The sequence below is a fragment of the Moschus berezovskii genome, chromosome 8, assembly GCF_049115385.1.
Source record: "Moschus berezovskii isolate FMDL1 chromosome 8, NW_MosBer_1.0, whole genome shotgun sequence".
Lineage (NCBI taxonomy): Eukaryota > Metazoa > Chordata > Mammalia > Artiodactyla > Moschidae > Moschus > Moschus berezovskii.
Window position 1 is genome coordinate 20,566,787 of NC_142467.1, and position 22,809 is coordinate 20,589,595.

Genomic DNA, 22,809 nt, shown 5'->3' on the forward strand with positions numbered 1-22,809 from the left:
CTATTTGCATGTAAGAGGCATGAGGTACGCATGCACACAGAGGGTAAGGGACAGGGCACCACAGGAACCCAGTCCAAGGTTAGAGCTTGCTCAGGGAAAGAAGGACACCTCCAACAGAGAAAATCCTGGTGCTCGATGCTGGAGTCTGAGTAGAGTGGGAGGACATCCATGTGGTGGAAGAGGGTTGGCCTGGAGCAGCAAGTGAGAACCCAAGTGTAGTAAGAAAGGTCATCTTGTTTTAGCAAGAAGGTAAACAAAGCAATGGAAAGTGGTTACACATAGGGTGAACTGATTAAATAAGTAAACATATTAAAGATAATTTGCCAACCAAGGTCCGTCTAGTCAAGGCTATGTCTTTTCCAGTGGTCATGTATGGATGTGAGAGTTGGACTGTGAAGAAAGCTGATCGCCGAAGAACTGATGCTTTTGAACTGTGGTGTTGGAGAAGACTCTTAAGAGTCCCTTGGACTGCAAGGAGATCCAACCAGTCCATTTTAAAGGAGATCAGTCCTGGGTGTTCATTGGAAGGACTGATGCTAAAGCTGAAGCTCCAATACTTTGGCCACCTCATGCGAAGAGTTGACTCACTGGAAAAGACTCTGATGCTGGGAGGGATTGGGGGCAGGAGGAGAAGAGGATGACAGAGAATGAGATGGCTGGATGGCATCATCATCGATGGAGGTGAGTTTGAGTGAACTCCAGGAGCTGGTGATGGACAGGGAGGTCTGGCGTGCTGTGATTCATGGGGTCACAAAGAGTGGGACACGACTGAACAACTGAACTGAACAGGACAATATCACTGATGAACACAGATACAAAAATCCTCAACACAATTCTAGCAAACAGAATCCAACAACATATTAAAAAGATCATGCATCATAAAGCCCAAGTGGACTTTATCCCAGGGAGGCAAGGATTCTTCAGTATTTACAAAGCAATCTGAGTGGTACACATTAACAAATTGAAAGATAAAAACAATATGATTATTTCAATAGATGCAGAGAAAGCCTGACAAAATTCAACACCCATTTATGATAAAAAATAACTCTCCAGAAAGCAGGCACAGAAGGAACATACCTCAACATAATAAAAGCCATATATGATAAACCCACAGCAAATATTATCCTCAATGGTGAAAAACTGAAAGCATTTTCCCTAAAGTCAGGAACAAAACAAGGGTGCCCACTCTCACCACTACTATTCAAGATAGTTTTCAAAGTTTTAGCCACAGCAATCAGAGAAGAAAAAGAAATAAAAGGAATCCAGATTGGAAAAGAACAAGTAAAACACTCACTGTTTAAAGATGACATGATCCTCTACATAGAAAACCCTAAAGATTCCACCAGAAAATTATTAGATCTAGTCAATGAATATAGTAAAGTTGCAGAATACAAAATTAATACACAGGAAACCCCTTGCATTCCTATACACTAACAATGAGAAAACAGAAAGAGAAATTAAGAAAACAATCCCATTTACCATTGCGATGAAAAGAATAAAACACTTAGGAATAAATTTACCTAAAGAAACAAAAGACCTATATGTAGAAAACTATAAAACACTGATGAAAGAAATCAAAGAGGACACAAAATAGATGGAGAAATATACCATGTTCATGGATCGGAAGTATCAATATAGTGAAAATGAGTATATTACCCAAAGCAATCTATAGATTCAATGCAATCCCTATCAAGCTACCAATGGTATTTTTCACAAAACTAGAACAAATAATTTCACAATTTGTATGGAAATACAAAAAACCTCAAATAGCCAAAGCAATCTTGAGAAAGAAGAATGGAACAGGAGGAATCAACCTGCCTGACTTCAGGCTATACTACAAAGCCACAGTCATCAAGACAGTATGGTACTCGCACAAAGACAGAAATACAGATCAATAGAACAAAATAGAAAGCCTAGAGATAAACCCATGCACCTATGGACACCTATCTTTGACAAAGGAGGCAAAAATATACAAGGAAGAAAAGACAATGTCTTTAACAAGTGGTACTGGGAAAACTGGTCAACCACCTGTAAAGAAATGAAACTAGAACACTTTCTAATACCATGCACAAAAATAAACTCAAAATGGATTAAAGATCTAAATGTAAGACCAGAAACTATAAAACTCCTAGAAGAAAACATAGACAGAACACTCTCTGACATAAATCACAGCAGGATCCTCTATGACCCACCTCCCAGAATATTGGAAATAAAAGCAAAAATAAACAAATGGGACCTAATAAAAATTAAAAGCTTTTGCACAATGAAGGAAACTATAAGCAAGGTGAAAAGACAGCCTTCAGAATGGGAGAAAATAATAGCAAATGAAGCAACTGACAAAGAGTGAATCTCAAAAATATACAAGCAGTTCCTGCAGTTCAATACCAGAAAAATAAACGACCCAATCAACAAATGGGCCAAAGAACTAAACAGACATTTCTCCAAAGAAGACATGCAAATGGCTAACAAACACATGAAAAGATGCTCAACCTCACTCATTATCAGAGAAATGCAAACCAAAACCACAATGAGGTACCATCTCACGCCAGTCAGAATGGCTGCTATCCAAAAGTCTACAAACAATAAATGCTGGAGATGGTGCAGAGAAAAGGGAACCCTCTTACACTGTTGGTGGGAATGCAAACTAATACAGCCACTATGGAGAACAGTGTGGAGATTCCTTAAAAAATTGGAAATAGAACTGCCATACGACCCAGCAATCCCACTGCTGGGCATACACACTGAGGAAACCAGAATTGAAAGAGACACGTGTACCCCAATGTTCATTGCAGCACTGTTTACAATAGCTAGGACATGGAAGCAACCTAGATGTCTGTCGGCAGATGAATGGATAAGAAAGTTGTGGTAGATATACATAATGGAATATTACTCAACTATTAAAAAAGAACGCATTTGAGTCAGTTCTAATGAAGTGGATGAAACTGTAGCCTATTATACAGAGTGAAGTAAGTCAGAGAGAAAAACACCAATACAGTATATTAACGCATATATATGGAATTCAGAAAGATGGTAACAACAACTCTATATGCGAGACAGCAAAAGAGACACAGATATAAAGAACAGTCTTTTGGACTCTGTGGGAGGCGGGGGTGGGATGATTTGAGAGAATAGCACTGAAACATGTATACTACCATATGTGAAATAGATCAGCAGTCCAAGTTCAATGCATGAAACAGGGCACTCAAAGCCAGTGTACTGGGACAACTTAGAGGGATGGGATGGGAGTGAGGTGGGAAAGGGGTTCAGGATGAGGGACACATGTACACCAGTGGCTGATTCATGTCAACGTATGGCAAAACCACCAAATATTGTAAAGTAATTAGCCTCCAATTATAATAAATTAATTTTAAAAAATAATAATGATAAAGGAAGCTGGATTTCTCAACCAGAGGACAGAGGGATAAATAGGAAAACAGAGAAAACTAGAACAAGCCCTGTGATACTAGATACAATGGCCTTCAATATATACAGCTGGGTACAGAACTACAGACGTTAATGTGTATGTGTATATATTGAGGGGCTTTCCTGGGGGCTCCAAGGTAAAGAATCCACCGCCAAGGCAGGAGACATGGGCTTGATCCCTGGGTAAGGAAGATCCCCCAGAGAAGGAAATGGCAACCCACTCCAGTATTCTTGCCTGGAAAATCTCTTGGACAGACAAGTCTGGCAGGCTACAGTCCATGGGGTCACAAAGAGTCAAACACAACTTAACGATTACACAACTACGACAAATATATATATAAGAACAGTCAAAAAGTTCATTCATGTTTTTCTGTAACTTTACAGAAAAACCTAAACAAACTTGTTGGCTCACCCAGCACAAAAATGCATACAGACATACATGCATTCCCTATCTCTTAAACTGGGCCTAGGAGGAGAATAGCCTAAGAAACAATTACCACACCCCGTATTGAGGTTCTGGTATATAAACAGAATTCTACACTGAAAGGAGTCAGGGCTTCTTGAAACAAATGACTGATCTCAGGGTTTTTACAGGAAAAGTACCAGATCAGTGTGAAACAGCTTTCTGTGCCAGGAAGTAAGAAAATGCTCAAAGAATAATAGGAACATGTCAAAAAGACAAGAAAGTCATTTTAACAGACCACCCCTAGCCAAACCCAGGATAATTCGACCATCAAAGTAAATAATCATAGTGAAATATAACCCACTGCATTAAACAGAAATCATAAGCCCATACTGATAAATAAATGTCCGTGAAAAAATTGAAAGTTTGATGAGTAACAGGATAGTTACATAGTTTTAAAGTACTTCCCCCACAAAATTTGTATTAAAAACAAAGGAACAAAAAGTACAGTAGAGAAGCCTGGCAATCACTGCCTAAATTGTGGTCAAAATAGACCTGGCAGTAAAGGGACAAAATAGAAATTTGTGCCAACGGGAGGGATGTGATGGGAACACGGAATTCTTCTACACAATTCCTGCCAAGAATGCAAAACCTGAACCTAATAATGAAGAACATCAAACCAACCAAAATGAAGGACATTTGACAAAATAACTGCCCTGTAATCTTCCGTACTATAAAGGTCATATAAGTCAAGGAAAGACTGAGTATTTCAGACCGAAGAGATTAAAGATGCACAGCAATTAAACGCAACACATGATCTGGGAAAGGATCATTTTGCTCGAAAGGACACTGATGGGAAAAATGGAGAAATCTGAATGGGGTCTGAGGCGATGATTGTATTAATCTCCTGATTTTAATGGTTATATTGTGGTTATGTAGGAAAATGTCTTGTATATATGAAAAAACACACTTGCATAATCAGGGGTGATAGAGTATCATGTCTTCAACTTACTAGAAAAGATTAAGGAAAAAATACCTCTGTGTACTCTTAAAAGAGTAAAACAGTTACCAAAAGAAGCTATAGCCTCTCTAATTTACTAAAGTGAAAGTGAAGTGTTTCGGACTCTCTGCGACCCCATGGACTGTAGCCTACAAGACTCCTCCATCCATGGGATTTTCCAGGCAAGAGTACTGGAGTGGGTTGCCATTGCCTTCTCCAGGAGATCTTCCTGACCCAGGGATCGAACCCGGGTCTCCCGCATTGAAGGCAGACGTTTTACCATCTGAGCCACCAGGGAAGTTTCAATTTACTAAAGATAGGGGCAAAACATTCTGCTTCAATCATAATATAGAGAAGAAGGAAAAGTCTATCTTTCCCCCTTGCAAACTGGCACACATTATAACTACAGCTACAGAGAATTATCAGTCAGTTGGGCTCAGTCACCTGCTGAATACAGCTTCCCAACCACGATGCCCCATGCCCTGATAGAAGGGAAAAGTCTACAGAATAATAACGCCCTAAGTCCTTGAGTGACTAGAAAAGACTTCGGGTAGTTTCGGCTGGAAGATTTCTATTCCTCATATAATAACATAATTTTCTACATGTGCTATTTGTGAAAAAAAGATTAAAAATAATGACATAGGGTATATCAGGTACACAAAGTTTCAACACATGTGTTCTTTCACCCCTTCCCTCAAGAAATCAATGAAACAATTTTGCTCTTGAACATTCCCAGGTGACAGTGAAGTATTTAAATGCCATCTTGTAAAAGAACTGAAACAACAGATTTGCCATAAATATAATTTATTTACCTGTTGAGTTAAAGAGGATTATATAAAAGGGCTCATCTGTTTCTGGGATATCATCTTCCGTAATGAATACAGATATGTTCTGCTCTCTACTTCCAACTGCAAAAACAAGCATTTTTCCTTTTTCAATGGGAACAAAGTCTCCCTCTCTGGCGGTAGCCTTCCCATCCATGGTAGTATATTGGACGGTGCAGGGCACATCAACAGATCCATTTCTGAGAACTTTAAAGTCAGCAGTCTCACCTTCCCGAACCCTCACTACACGAGGCTCTAAAATATTCACAAAGAAAAAAAGGAACGTGTGAGCTTTTCTGATTCCATCTACATATTATCAGATCACACGTGTTTCTCCCTGCCCACCACAAGAAATGCTCTCCACTGAGTCTTTGCTGAAAGAGAGCTATGATTCCAATGCCTGCTTAAGGTCTCCTCTGATTACTTTGAGTCAGTGGCCTTCCTCTTGCCTTGATTCCCACAAAATCCATTGTCTGCAACTCCCAATTTGTCAGTAAACTGTATACTATCTGGAATCCTCTGCTTACTGTTTCATAGAATTCATTTCCAAACTTAGGCCATAAATTTTTTTTTTAAATAGGCCCAGATACCTTCCACATCTTCTACAGGGTTAATAGAAGACTGAAAACAGGACTAACTCATTAAGTACATGTTAACTGAAGGTTAAAACATAGATCGATAAAATTCAAGAGGTTTAAGAGTTCTACAGTTGCAAATTGAACAACCTGCAAAAATGATTTAAGGAAGAATAAGACACCAATAAATTATAGATACCAAATAAAATTAAAAGATGCCTCCAGTGACAAAGACAGTTGTAAAGAAAGCATTCAAGTGGGAAAAATGGGGAAACCTTAATTTACATGTTAATTTATATGTCCATGAAATTAACAGTAATTATAGTAAGTAACCATTCATTAAGTACAATACGCAAACCCTGAACTGTCTGCACTACTTCCCTGTGTATTGGAAGAGGTAACATGGAAGAGTGTTCATCTTTGCACAAAGGAAAGAAAATATCTTGAAATTTAAAAGCAAGAGGAAAGGTAACAAAATAGTACTTAATTTTTCCTTCTGAATCCTTAAAAATATCTGTTAAAATGTCAAAGAGATTGAATAATGGTCAAATCATGAAATCCTATTTAAACATATATCAATCATGCTTTATTGAAAATGTTCACTTAAAACAATTATTGAAAAAAGCATCCTTACACTGTTCAAGAAAGATGTGAACTCAAATAAGAAAGCAATACCACCTGCAAAATAAATAGGGTCATCATTTCTTCTAATCCTCAGAGTAGCAGTAGTTTTATTTCCTATTTTAGCTCCTCCAGTGGCATTAAGTAGGATAATGGTAAACTCCTCCGTTTCCTCTGGAATCTTTTGGGAAAATGTTACACATGCTTTTTAGTCAGGTGATCTGTACAAATAATTCCACTACATATACCTACATTGTTTCATCTTTTTTAAAAAATCTTTATTAATAACAGTATTAATGTTCATTTCCACTTCTGAGCAGAACCACCCTAAGTTATTCAAGTAAGAATCAGAACCCTTCAAAATTTTAACATGCATTCATCCAAACAGCCACCTTATTTTGACTCACTATAAAATGTAATGGAAATAGAGATATTTTTACCTTACGCAAATTAAAGAGAGAAATACTACAGAGCTTAAGTTTTTTTCTGTAAGAAAATGGGCTATATGTTGCTTTTAAGGAAAAACTGTGAAACAGAAAACTAACCTCTGGACACATTTAGAACAGAAATCATAATAGTAACAAAGGTTCAGTTAGCTTTCAAAGCCCCCTTATAAACTTTATTTAAGTTTCACAGAAGTGCATCACAAAGACCTCATTCCACTGTCCTAACAAGGTGAGACTCCCCGCGTCTCTGAGCCTGTATCCCTCCCCACGTGGACTTTCGCTTTCTTCTCATCCGTGTGACTTGGTCTTCTCCACATCCTAAAACGGAAGAGTGCTGGAATGTTGTCTCTGGAGGCAGGAGTGTGAGGGAAAGGAGACAGGCTTCCATATCTATCTGAAGTGCGGTTCCCCTCAGAAAGGTCCATTCCATTAAGTTTTTCTCTGCATTACGCCGAGTCCACCATCCACCTGGACCAATGTCCTCAATCTGCAAGTGCACCCTAGTGTACTCAGTAGATGGCGCTCTCAATCTCAAAGGGCCTTAAGTACAAACAAGCGCTTGACAACCTCTCTCACAAGCGTGACTCTCTAATATTTGACACCTAGGCAGTGTCAGCAGCAACTATCAATCAATACTGAAAGTTAAAAATGCCTGTAGGGAAACCGAAAATGACATTTCTACATTGGTGTGTGTGTGTGTGTGTTTTGTGTGTGTGTGTGTCTGTGTCTGTGTGTGTTGTGTGTGTGTGTGTGTGTGTGTGTGTGTGCTCAGTCACTTAGTCATGTCCGACTCTTTGTGACCTCACAAACTATCGCCCACCAGCCTCCTCTGCCCATGGGATTTTGCCAGCAAGAACACAGGAGTGAGTTGTTATTTTCTACTCCAGGGGATCTTCCCTATCCAGGGATCAAACTGGCATCTCTGGCATCTCCTGCGTTGGCTGGCAGATTCTTTACCACTGAGCCACCTGGGAATCACTTTGGTTTATAGTCAAAACATTATACCTGAGTTCTTTATCACATACTCTCATGGCAAAGTATTACCAGATATTTAATATTCAATAAAAAAGAACTATTAAACAACAATAAGAGTTAAACATGTAACATTTACCTCATCTGGAAGGGAGTAAATGGTGATATTTTTTAAAAATTCCTGGTCTCCAAAGAAGAGAGTTGCTCGGACAGGAAACACATCTTGTGTAAAATCTGGACTAACAACCCATGATACATTAACATCACCAAAGTTGCCTCGATCTCTTATTACACCATAAACAGCTGTGAAATACAAACGGGTATAACACATATGATCACATATTAAACAATTTTAAAATGATGAGTAAAGAAACTGGTCAAAGAGAAGTAAAAATATGCCCCCTTTTTATTAAAAATCAATCATTTGCTTAGCCCAGCCTCAAGGTATATATAAATTAATCCAGTCTTTCCTCTATAGCCATACAATTGATAAAATAAATGGACTCAATCTTTGCTACCACAGTCTGAGATCTTAAAAGTCACTCAGCACAAGGAACAGAATGGTGACTAGGCACATCTATCACAAAGTCCTATAAGCGTATTTGCTAAAGGCAGTCAGAGAAAGCTCCACACTCAAAAGCGATTTTCTTATCCAAACAGACATGGCTCTAAAGATAAACTACATCTCATTTCATGCCGCTGCAAGAGTTCCCCAGATGTAACTCTCAGTTTCAGAGCTTTTCCTATTTGACTCAACTCATTCTTTTGAATGTTTGAGTTCTACTGCATATGGTTAATGGAAATCAAAATATAACTGTAATGTATGTGTTAGCCACTCAATCATATCTGACTCTTTGTGACCTCATGGACTGTGGCCCACCAGGCTCCTCTGTCCATGCAATTCTCCAGTCAAGAATAATGGAGTGGGTAGCCATTGCCTTTTCCAGCAGATCTTCCCAACCCAGGGACTGAACCCAGGTCTCCTGCACTGCAGGCAGATTCTTTACCATCTGAGCCACCATCATCATAATACTACACAAGAAATAAAAATTACAATGTTAAATATGATTTTTAAAACATTAATTTTTGCACCATGTGTAATTTAAAGCAGCTGGACAACTAAAAATAACTATCTACAAAAGAAATAAAGTAAAAAATGTCAAATTTTTTCCTCAGTAAACAGTAATGGAATATAAGAAGTAGAATACATTACCACTATAGGTGTCATCTCCTTTACTTTCATTTATCGTAACAATTAGATCATCAGAAACAAATTCTATAATCCCATGAGGATCATCATTTTTTAGAATTGTTATGTTGACAACTGTAGCACTTCCCAACTTGCTTTCCCGTTCACCGTGGCTGGTGAGGACCACCCAATAATGTTCATCCAACTAAAGTGAGCATGTCAAATTAGGAAAAATAAAAAGTTAAAATTTTCAAAGCAAATAAAAATATATATTCAAGAATATTAATACCATCAATTTTTCATAACAATGCACTCACTGAAAAAAACAAAGCTGATTTTTTTAATTTTTCAACATTTTTCCATCAATTAAGACAGTTATCAGATATAAATATACATTATTCAAAAAGGGAAAAGACAAACCATGTTGCTACATTAAAATAGTAAGGAGACTGGATCTTATCACTGATGTTCCAGTCACTTAAACTAATAAAATCAAATTAATTTAAAAGCTACATATGCAATGATGTAATACATAATGGAACAAGATCTGGTTCTCTTAATATATTTAAAACTTAAATTTATTTTCTTTAAAAGAGTAATCTTACAGAAAAATTTCTTCAGTTTGAAACCACATCCTGAAAGTTCAGTCAATACAGATTATATAAAGCTAAAAGACAAAAACTAATAAGTTTCAGATTGTCGGCTATCATTTTATGTAAGAATGGACAATTCAAATTGGTATGAGTCTTATTTTGCTTTTGAAGCTTGTTTCTTAGTATCCAAACATAAGTCCTTCTCTTTATCTTTTCTTGCCTGCCTCCTTTCCTGCATTTCCTTGCCAACATTCAAACTATCTATATCCATAATATACTAGATACTATCAACTTTCCACAAAGGCACAAGAAAAAAATAAAGTCCCATACCTCTGGTATCCCATCCAATCTTGTCAGCAAGGTGATTACAATCTCCCTTTCCCCAGGTTTAAATTCCAGTACTCCTGTGTTACCATAGAATTCATTGCTATCTCTTGGCTCTATTCGATAGTGTAGAAACTGCTTAACCAGTGCTCCCCTATATCGGATGATGTGGAGCTCTACAGATTCTCCTTCCTTAAAAAAAAAAAAAAAAAAATTCACTAAATTCAAAAAGATACATGTACCCCAGTGTTCATGGAAGCATTATTTATAATTGCTAAGATACAAAAGCAATATAAGTGTCCATCAACAGATGAATGGTAAAGATGTGATGTGTGTGTGTGTGTGTGTGTGTGTGTGTGTGTGTGTGTGTGTGAAAGGAATACTACTCAGTCATCAAAAAGAAAGAAATTTTGCCATCTGCCAAATGGCTTCCCTGGTGCCTCAGATGGTAAAGAATCTGCCTGCAACGCAGGAGACCCAGGTTCAATCCCTGGGTCAAGAAGATCCCCTAGAGAAGGGAATGGCAACCCACTCCAGTATTCTTGCCTGGAAAATCCCAAGGACAGAGGAGCCTGGCAGGCTACAGTCCATGGGATCACAAAGAGTGGGACACAACTGAGCAACTAACACTCAATGTGAATGGGCTTAGAGGACATTACGCTAAGTGAAATAAGTCAGACAGAGAAAGACAAATAATGTATAATATCACTTAAATGTGGAATCTAAAAATACAACAAATAGTGAATACAACAAAAAAGAAGCAGGCTCCTATACAGAGAACTAGAAGTTATTATGGAGTGAGGGCAATAGACGGGTCGGGGATACAAGGTACGAACTACTGGGTATAAGAGAGGCTCAAGGACAAACTGTACAGCGTGGGGAATATAGCCAATATTTTGCAATAACTGTAAATGGAAAACACCTTTTCAAAACTGTATTAAAAAAAATAATCCCACACTCTGAATTCAGACTGAAAAGGTTTGCATCACAACTTTAAGCAATTTGTGTAAGGCTCAGCTAGAAGTGCCAATGTGTCTCTTTCACACTGAAATATAGTACAGACTGCTTAGAACAGTGACTAGAACATAACAGAATCCTAATTACATGTTATCTATATGATTATACCAACAATAATGATGACGACCATGTTCCTGCCAGTAAAGTACCATATAAAGGATAGGGAAAAAGTCAACAAAAGTTCAAATCCTTTGAAATTGCTCTTCTGAGGTTGTGAGTACAGAACAGATTGAAGTCTCTTTCATACTTACTTTTATAATATAGGGTCCTCTGGAAGCAGGAGAAAACTCAAAAACTCCCCCAGGATCATCATTTTCCAAAATAATTAGGTCACGGCTTGTATATCCAGATTTCAACACTTGGTTTTCTACACTGACCCTGGAGAAAACAGTTGGGGAAAAGGTATCCACTACCTATAGACTTCTGAATTTGAAGTCTTATTTGCAATATTTATAACACTTTCAGATAATGGATATGAAGGTTATTAGATATTTGAAGTTAAAACTTAAACTTTTAAGTATATTAAAATCACGTAAGAGCAAAACAGTGTCACTAATAACACTTATGGGAGTGTTATTAATTAATTAATTAGAGAAATTTAACTTGTAATATATAGTTTTAAAATAATCTAAATAAAATTGCTTAAATTTTACATTCACTTGAATTTGTTTTTTAAAAACTCATTACATAGATTATACTAATTGAATACAAGTTGGATAACTGCTTGAACTAAAGCAAGACACACTGACCAAAAATAAAATTGTGATTAGATTTTAGAAATATTTCGTGACCTTCAGCATGATTCTGTTCACCCTGATTTAACCTTATGCTTTTTCTTTTATTATAAAGAAATACTATAAATAATAAATATAAATAATATTTCTTTTATAATAAAAGAAAAAGGACATTATGAAAAAATGGAATAGAATGGATTTGAAATTATGATATGCTATAGCAATTCCTATACAAATCTCAAAAGAACATATTAAAACAAGATTTTTTTATTTCTGGTTTTTATGTTCAGCCTACAATTAAAATGATCAAAGGGACTAGAACTGTAAGGCTCTGAGGGTTTAAAAGCCAGCATACTCTTTGAGAATTCTCAATCCTGCAAGCTCTTCTAAACCATTCCAAATGTCACGTTCTATTGAATCAAAAAGCACCCTGATCAAACCTCAAAATTACAATGCAGCCACAATTAATATGTAGAAAGGACAGCACACTTCCTGTGTAACAGAGAATCTGAATTAACATCCTGCTCCAGTTTTTGGAAATCTGCCAACCAATACCTAGCATACTAGTGGCCACAGAAGATATAATCAAAATAATAAGACAGTTAGGCTTTTTCTATTATTAATATGATTTTCATAGTAAATTTGCCCATATTTCATTTATTTTAATATTTTTATTAATTAAAACTTCCTATATCCATATAAGCTGAGACAAAAACAGGATCAGAATGTGAATACAAAAAGCCATTCTGAGCATTAAACAAATGAACTTATTTTTAAGCTTTCTTAAAAAATGCTACCTTTTTGGAAAAAAGGCAAAGTTTTGAAAAGTTCTTTACGCAACAACTAAGAGAATGCAGGCAAGAAACTGCTTCAACGCACTCAAAAATCAATGGATAAAATGAACACTCTGCTTCTGAATTCTTTGTGAAACAAACACAAGATTCATAAACAACATTAAGTAAGAACTGCACAAGCAAAGGACACTAATTGTTTTCTTGGTTATACATACGCTATCAGGAAAGCTAAAATTTTTAAGTTCTTCAAAATATGTAATTACATAAATTCTCAAAATTTTTATCAGCTATCTTAATAGTATTCATAATTTAAAACTCTTAATACCAAAAAAAAAAAAAAACCCTTCAGATAAGCTTATCATTAGAAGATAAATGGACACACAAAGCATGCACAGGCAGGTGGACAAGCAAACTTTCCCAGGGCTGGCAGTCATGCAGAACCGAAGCCTTGTCCAAAACATTGGCATGCAGAAGCAAAATGTTGAATCACCCCAAACCAGACATTCTTCAGTACACTTACCCAAAATACACGACAAACCTTTCGGTTTCTACCCTGTCAACACAGAAGAAAGTGTGTGTGGGGCGGGTGGGGGGGAAGGGAGACAGACAGTATTTGCCAAAACTTCACTAATGCTGCTAGAAATGTGAATGGCAGGGTAAAAAGAAAGCTAAAGAAAGCCTTTCTTTCCTGCCCCCGCCCCCGCCCCCTCACACGAGCTGGTCATATTCACTTGAAGGGAACTCCCCACACTGGGTTCTTTGCTATTCACAAATGCTAGCAAGAGGTTCGGCAGTTCCCACTTAGGGAAGATGACCCCACGGCCAGCCAGCATGTCAAGACCCATTGAAGACATTCCTTTCCAGGCCCGCTCCAAGGCGCTAGAGCCTGCCAAGCACTGGGCGTGCTCAAAAAACCCCAGCAGCTGAACAAATTTCATTCAGCCCGACTTATAATTACTTAGTAGTTTTAATTAGGTTTCAAAAAAATATAATAAAAAACCCACATCCTCAGATCTGAAGCTAGTTATTCTTGGAAAGAATAAAAACTCTTATCAGCAGAGAAATATATATCTTTCATCATTTGCACAGGAATACACTTAAGAAAGCAAAAGATATCACTGTATCTTCTAATTACGACAAATATTACTTAAATATAACTTTCTATCAGGAAATATAAACACTTTTCCAGATTTCCAATGTGCTGCATTTTTAAACAGCCTTGAGAAACATGTCAGAATGTACAGTCCCGAGTGTTTCACTTTGCAAGTCAAGTAATACCATAAATAAGAAGTTATATATTCTACATATGTCTCAAATTTTCCTGAAATTAACTGGCATAATAAAGTTGTTTCTGATCTGGAGAGAACTGAAAAATATTTTTAATTAGTATGGTATTAAAAGCATCATAAATCATTCAGTACTAGGGCAACTTTTATCTCTATTTAACAGAAATATACAAAATTTTCATTTGAATTTTACATTAAAAGAAAATCACAAATGGTATCAGAATAAAGTGCTTTCTTGCAATATTCTACTGTAACTTACTATCATCACACTGGCATTCATTCATTCTTTTAGTTTTATTAAAAATTTGCAAAATTGAGATGGAGGTTTTGACAAAATACCTTACTTTAAATTGTGGATTTGACTGTCACATTTATTTCAATATGTCTTAGTAGAATACTGAATTGTAATTTGTTCACACACATGTAGATAACACAAGTATGTGCTAGTTACTACTTGAGCTAAAAAAATTTAGTATGAATTTGAACTAATTTCTTCCACTTGAAAAGAGAGGAATCAATAACTTCTGAAACTCTCTACTCTGTAGTTTATACTTTCTTGTGTACTACCTTAACCCACAGGAAAGAGAGAAAGAAAAAAATACTTTAAAATTATATTTAGTTAATTTCAAAGATTTATATAAGGTTAAAAATGATTATTTTGAAAGAATATGAATAGTCACTTATGAACTTGCTACATATTTAGTTCAGAGTTGAAATTCTCAAATGAATTAACAAAATCTCTACAGATTACTGCCTCTTTGGTTTATACTGCTGTTCATTTTTCTTTAGTTTCTTTTTAAGACAGTCCATTGATTTAATAAGCACTCAAATCTAACTTAAATAAAAACAAGACATAAGTGAAAAAATAATAATTTTCAGTTTATATTTCATTACATTTCACTAATTTCTTATCATATGAAATATTCTTCCAAAAGATGTAATGTAAAATATAGATTAAACCGTAAGTATTTAGACTCTGTGTGTGTATGTGGGTGTCTGTGTGTGTATGCGTGTGTCTGTGTGTGTATGCACACGCACAGTATTTGGTTTTTGCTTTTTTGGGTTTGTTTGCCTATTTTGCTGTTGTTTTGTTTTAATTTTTATTTTTAAAAAAGAAACACAATGTGGTTATGAAAGCAAACAAAATGAACAGCAGACATTCATCAGATTAGTTCCCTATATTCTGAATTTTTTTCTTTCACATAAAATTAAAAACTACTCATAAGGTTTATTAAATGTGTTTGTACAATACAGCAACACAGAAAAACCTATGAGTCTGAGAGCAAAATCTGGAAAGGATCAGGGGTTACATAAAAAGATTACTACTTCAGTCCTGATTAAAATAGTACAAAATAACACCTATTGAACCACTGACTTCATCTATGAATTTTATTGTTTCTAAAATGAAAATTTTACAAAGTCCTCAAATCACACATTAGCCTTCTTAATATGTATCAACTTTAATTTAGAGACCTATGGTAGATTAGCTGGTTTTAATTTTAACTCAATTAAAACCAATTAAGCAAAATATTTTTTTATTTTTGGAATTTCATGAATTACTGAAAAATTCTCTTTGAGAGATCCTGGTATTTTTTTGATCTAAATCACTTACTTGAGAAATGTTAAGTAAATCCTTACTATTACTTAAAAATATCCCTTAAATGTGTATTTTTTTTTTAGTCTTTGGAAAAAAGTATTATTTAATATTTAAATTCATATAAAAAAGAAAATTTCATTATATGAATATTAACACTTTCTTTTTACTCACTCAAAAAAGTTCTAATCCTCTTATTTGATGAAAATGAAGCCAGCAGAGCTATTTGCCTAACCTAACATTTTGCATTTATTGCTGCCTATTTTTTGAATATAGCAACATATTAGCTACACTTAAGATGTATGAGTGAACTCCGGGAGTTGGTGATGGACAGGGAGGCCTGGCGTGCTGTGATTCATGGGGTCGCAGAGAGTCAGACACGACTGAGCGACTGAACTGAACTGAACTGAACTGAATACCTTAAATTCTCGATATAACGTTTCTTCACAAAAATATCAGGGTAAGAGTTCACTACATCACAATATTTATGATCTAACCAAAAGCCATCATAAAACAGCAGTAAAGTCAGGTCAGCAGAGCATTATCTACTTAGTTTTTTCTTTTTATTTTACATGGAAAAAGAATTATTCTCCATACTTTACCTGGAGAAAAAAAATAAAATTATTTCAGAGAACATGAACATATACATGTCACTAAATGCTACCTAAATGCGTTATTACCTGTCCAGAGAAAGTGTGACTGTCTCATTCATTTCCGGAATGTCATCAGCTTTGACAGTAATGTTGATTGTTGTGTCACTCTGCCCAGATAAAAACACAACAGAGCCATTAAAGGGTCCTATATCGTCCAGGGTCACTGCTTTTGAATTAAAGCCAGAGGGCTTCAAACTCCAGTAGACAGTAGCCTGGCCATCAGTTCCATCCCGATGTAAGGGAATGCAAACCTTATAAAGAGAAAAAAACAGAACAAGTTGTTCTGAAATACATGCTCACAAACTACCCAAGCTTTTCAGTTAGTACAGACACATGCTAAATGAATGTTTAGGCACTCTGCATACAGAAGCGAACAATTAAAATGCTATTAAAAGCACAAATGAACAAGCTTCTTCTAAGCATGACAATCATAAGATTTAATTACTTACTAGGTTTTGCTAGTCAAATTTATCTACTAAATTTCCCCCACCCAACAATATGCCTATCCTGAGATTTGTCTTAACAAAAAGACTTCATTTTAAGAACCAGAGAACCGTGAAAAACATAGAACAATTTATTTAAAGAGTAAATCTCCATCAGAGGGTCTCTGAAAAAAGAACTAATATCACAATACAAACTGAAAAATAAGCTTTTGCGAATAAATCTGGGAAGCACACAGTACATTAAATGCATCCTAAAGTGACAGAGGACAAAATAAGAAAATAATAATACAAGTAAGAATAAGAAATGCTTCTAACCAAACAAATGCTGATACTCAAATCAGGGCTCTGAGTTTCCATGGACAAGTTACTTAACCTTTCTGACCTCAATTTCTACATGTGAAATGAAGCTAGTGGTTCCCTATTTTGCAAGTTCCTGGTGAAAAGTAAAGTGTCTCTCCATAGCATGAACTAAATAAATAGAAACTATTATAATAATTCTGAAACAAATTGTATTTGGTAGTGTCATTTGAGTCCAGCACACTTTCAAAATGTCTAAGAAAAGGATCACTGAAAATCATAATGAAGTTTTTTTCAAGCAAAGAATATAAACAAACATTTAACAGTAGATATGCAATTTTTTTAAGTGCCTAAAAAAGGTATCCTCTGCACTTTGCCCTTTAACATAGGCCACCTTGAAAAACATGGAAGATATTTTCCTCACTAACCATTCTCCTAATTTGGCTAGCAACGGTCAAGGCTGGAGACTAGCAAGAAAGTAAGATTCTTAGAAAAGATTGGAAAAAAAAAGAAGCAAGAAAGGGCTGGGCCCTTGAATCACCCCAAGGGAGTGGGCGTGGCCAGGCTGTAAATAGGACCAACAGAACAAAGGGAAATTCTCACTTCTGCTGTTTCCCAAAAGGGGTAGAATACAGGTTCAAGGTGACCAAAACTTTCCCTAGAAGCTCATTTCCCTCCAGGGAAAAATATGGAATGGTACATGTAGAGCTTTGTAAGATAGATAAGTAAGAACAAAACATTCTTGCAGAACAAACTGAATGCTTTTGAGGTTTTAGAAGAAAACAGCGTATTATGAAAAATACAAAAAATCAAAACCATCTTGAAAAAGCGAGCTTCTCTGCCAATTCACAGAATCAAATATACAAACAAAAGAAGTTGTGGTCACCATATTTTGACATGAGGCTTTGGTAACAAAAACAACTCTATACACATTCCTAACCTGAACCACAAACCAGTTTAAATCAAATATCTAAGTGTGAGAGAACTTGAGAGGGTTTTAGGGACAGACTGTGGCTCAGGGAATGGCATGGTCAAAGGTCAGAGTGGTCTCTAGATAGATAGCAGGAAAATTCAATCAGTTGGCAGGCAGGGAGAGGTACCATATATGTGAACATGCTTTAGTGTGTGTGTGTATCCATAAATATTCATATATAAAAATTATATATATATATATAATTCCTAAGATTTGGTATCCCCTACTTTATCACCACCACCTTCACCACCAAACACAGGACGCCACCCCAATCCTGCCCAAGGCAAGCATGAGGAGTGCTTGGAAATGGAAAAAGTCAAGGATTCTTGTGGTACATATGACTCGGCTAATTAAAAAAAAAAATTGTGTTGGGCTATTACTTTATCAAATGTCACAAGCACTAGCTGAAAACAGCCTCATCATACTATCCTTCTTTTCCTATAAGCTATTAATTCTAATTTTATTCTATCAAATATGGAAAAAGATGAAAAAATCACACATTCATCAATTAGTTTATGTCAAATTACAAACTGAAGGCTTGCTATAAATGGTGAAGTTTTTCAAGATCTGTTAACTCTATATTAACCTGACTCCCTCTCAAAAAAAAGTGTCTCTATCTCAAACTCAATATCCCCCAGCAATAAGAAAAAGTCTACTTACCACTTCAGCAGCAAAATCTTCTGGCTCATGCAAAATGATTGGAAGATTGCTAATAAAGCCAATTTCTCCATTTGCAATGTCTGGAGTAACCACTAAAGAAATATTTTGGATTTCCCCAAATCTAGGACTTATAGGTGGGATTGGGGGAACTATATTCACCAACTCCACAGCTTCCAACTGTAATAAACAGAAAAACACCATAAAAAATGAAAAGAAAAGAAATGTTTAAAGTCTCGATTGAATGAAAAGACAAGCGTGGGTAAAGGCCACCAATAATCTTGCAACTTCGATCTCCTTCATTCATCATCCTGACTCAACCTCCTGCACTGGCCTCTTAACCTCTTTCTGCTTCTCAATTATGATTGTTCCCAGGGTTCTTCCTGAGATCTTTATCTTACAATTTCACACCCACTCCCTAAAAATCTCTGGATCTCTCCTTAAAGATTCCAAATCTTTATAACTGCCACAGAATATGACACAAATGTCGCAGAGACACCTTACAGAGAGAATGTGCACAAAAGCAATCACCATCTCTCCTCCATATTACACGGTTTTCCCCAGGACCACCAACCACTTTGCCTCCTTGTTGCCTGTACCCACCTACCTTGATTTAAAGGCAAGTATCAGCAAGTTGCCCACACCTCCCTCCTCCCTTCCACTGAACCACGTCTCCAATCAAATCATTCACTCCTCCTCTCTGCCAGAGAAGATTCACTATGAGAAGACCATTCACAACTCCAAATGTGACTTGATATGTCTTTATGTTTAAAGAAATGCATCATGTGTCACTGTAACTTTCAAAGTTTTTCCTCATGTAGGAGGGCCTCTATCCATCATCCATCATCTCAAAAATCAAAATGCACTCGCTTTTAAAAACTAGTTAAATATCCCTCTCCCCTAGGAAAATTTCCTTGGATTCTCCAGCCCTCTTTCTTCTATCTCTTCCTTGACTTCTACTACTACCCTCACTAAACTTAGAAATTCACTTTAAATTTCACATGTTGCTTGCTTATCATCATTTTCCATGTTCCAGACTTATACTTCCCAACAGGACTACAGAACTCTCGTGGATCTGTGTCCTTCTCAATATTTTCCTGAAACATGACATAGACCTGTAAGTATAGCAGCTACACAATAAATGTATTGATTTACCCCTACATCACACAAAAAAAACCTCTCTACGAATCCTGATACATCAAAATCTTCAACTTTCAAAAGCCCAACTTATCAATCCTCACAGTGTTCACGTGACTGCAGGAATAGACAGTCATTGTAGGATTGCGAAAAACATAGAGATTTTAAGTTAAAAAGCAACTGTAAACTTAATGGAGCAGTATGGATCTCTCCCTCTCCAGAGCCCTCTATTAGGCTTTGTAATGTGGATACAAAGCCACTATGTAACCAGCAGTAGACAGTGGTGACTGAAGTTGGTTTTCCACTGGTGGACAAGAACTAAACTGATACGGCACATACATTCACATTTTCTCATGAACAGTGTACATTTTAAGGGCAAAAGTAAATGCTTTTTAAATGTAACACACTTTGCTTTGAAAATCATATACAGGAGAAGAATACCAAAAGTTCCATAATTGGTAAATATTCACTTCACTTGAGTAAAAGAAAAAAAAAAAGAAATCAAACTAATTTTGCCAAATATTGGTATGTAGACTGAATCAAGTAAAATAATAACATTCAGTTCTTCAGGATACTGCATTTACTTAATAAAATAAATGAAATGTGAAAATAGTTAAAACCACATAACTGTTATTCTTCTAGAGAAAAATAATATACATACATATATATATGTATTTATCTTTAAAGATAGCACAAAAATTTAAACATAAAAATATATATTTGAACAGCATATAAAGTGTACACTGGTTAGAGGTAAAGACTTGAAAACACACTGGTTCTATGTGAGTCAGAACAAGTTTGTGAATGAACACTCTCATCCCTACATATTCAGAGAGTCAAACTGATAACACTGTTGAAAACATCAAGAGGCAGAACAACCAACATATTTTACCTCGAAACTTCTCAAAAAGGAGAAAATTCATATTCTACTTAAATTTATCAAAAGAGTTACAGAACTAATTCTAAACACAGTATTTTTGAAAACTTAGAAGAAAGAAGATATAGAAGGCCATGAAATGAACTGGTCAAAAGGAAAATGCTAATTTTCCATGGCTTACTTCCTAGTCTCCAAGCCTTTTTTGTCTGGGTTCCTTAAGCATCTGCTAAATCAAACTGCTCCATTCATAGTCGTTCTTTGCTTTCAGACAGTTTGCAAGGGGGACAGCACATTAGTAACCCCATGCCTGCCAAAAGCTGTATCCCAGACTAATGTATTTAGCTGAGAGGGTCACTAAAGAATAAGAAGCTCATGTCTCTGATTCTCCTTTCTTCAGTTTCATTCAGATTTCCATGCAGAGTCTGATGCCTCCTATTCTAAAGTAGCTCATCCATTATGTACTATACAAACTACACAACCTTTTAATTCCAACCAGCCTTCCAGAGCCAAGAGCTGTTCTGAACCTTAAGGAACTACGTCAGTGACTAATAATGCCCTTTCTTCCTAAAGTGTTAAAATGACGGTCCGCACTATAAGACCTTTCTTATTCAACTGAATATAGAGATAGATAAAAATTGAGTCTGGAATTCGTACAAACAGATTTCTAACCCATGATCACCAAAATTCAGATATTCTTCAAGTTTCTCCCTACTTTTCAAGTGTTATCAAAAATAAACTCTGTCAGTTTAAATTTGTCCTTCAGTCGCTCAGTCGAGTCTGACTCTTTGCGACCCCATGGACTACAGCATGCCAGGCCTACCTGTCCTTCACTATCTCCCAGAGCTTTCTCAAACTCATGCCTACTCAGTCGGTAATGCCATCCAACCATCTCGTCCTCTGTCATCTCCTTCTCCTCCTGCCTTCAATCTTTCCCAGCATCCAGGTCTTTTCTAATGAGTCAGTTCTTCACATCAGATGGTCAAAGTATTGGAGTTTCAGCTTCAGCATCAGTCCTTCCAACAAATATTCAGGACTGATTTCCTTGAGGATGGACTGGTTGGATCTCCTTGCAGTCCAAGGGACTCTCAAGAGTCTTCTCCAACAACACAGTTCAAAAGCATCAATTCTTCAGCACTCAGCCTTCTTTATAGTCCAACTCTCACACCCACACATGACTACTGGAAAAATAATAGCTTTGACCTTTGTCAACAAAGTAATGTCTCTGCTTTGTAATACGCTGTCTAGGTTTGTCATAGCTTTTCTTCCAAGGAGCAAGCGTCTTTTAACTTCATGGCTACAGTCACCATCTGCAATGATTTTGGAGCCCAAGAAAATAAAGTCTGTCACTGTTTCCATTGTTTCCCCATCTATTTGCCATGAAGTTATGGGTCCAGATGCTATGATCTTCATTTTTTGAATGCAGAGTTTTAAGCCAGCTTTTTCACTGGTCTTGTTCATATAGAAGGCTGAAATAAAATCACTACAGTAATTCTGACCAGTTGAAGATTTTAAATAGACTTGTTTACATAGGGATTCTCTACAGCCATGTGGATAGAGATATTGGATTTTTCAGAGGCTAAAAGTTCAATATAAAGTTTACTAACACTGACATAAATATAGGGTGTCTCTTTTTCTTCAGTTGCTTAGTCGCATCCAACTCTTTGCGACCCCATGGACTGCAACAAGCCAGGCTTCCTGTGCTTTACTATCTCCCAGAGTTTTCTCAAACTCATGTCCATTGAGTCTGTATGCCATCCAACCATCTCATCCTCTGTCACCCTCTTCTTCTCTTGCCCTGAATCCTTCCTAGCCACAGTAAAAACTAGTTTTGAGGCAGCATAAGAAAACAAATCAGAAATGGAAAACAGAAAAGTTCTCTACAATTCAAAACCAATAGTCTGCATCATCAATTCTCAACCTCGGGTGACATCAATCATTCATCAATTCTCAGGTCACATCACTGCAACTATTACAGGA

The 22,809-nt window shown here is 36.3% G+C and overlaps 1 protein-coding gene across 1 annotated transcript in view; it reads right to left on the minus strand.

Annotated features, from left to right (window-relative positions):
• ADGRV1 (adhesion G protein-coupled receptor V1) overlaps window positions 1-22,809 on the minus strand; it is a 549,332-nt gene that overhangs the window by 483,205 nt on the left and 43,318 nt on the right. Inside the window, exons 10-17 of the mRNA XM_088838471.1 lie at window positions 18,822-18,998; window positions 16,476-16,699; window positions 11,639-11,765; window positions 10,377-10,562; window positions 9,478-9,658; window positions 8,404-8,567; window positions 6,904-7,027; window positions 5,639-5,905 (exon numbers count right to left, since the gene is read on the minus strand). Coding sequence (XP_088694597.1) covers window positions 5,639-5,905; window positions 6,904-7,027; window positions 8,404-8,567; window positions 9,478-9,658; window positions 10,377-10,562; window positions 11,639-11,765; window positions 16,476-16,699; window positions 18,822-18,998 — 1,450 coding nt within the window. The remainder of the gene's footprint in view (window positions 1-5,638; window positions 5,906-6,903; window positions 7,028-8,403; window positions 8,568-9,477; window positions 9,659-10,376; window positions 10,563-11,638; window positions 11,766-16,475; window positions 16,700-18,821; window positions 18,999-22,809) is intronic.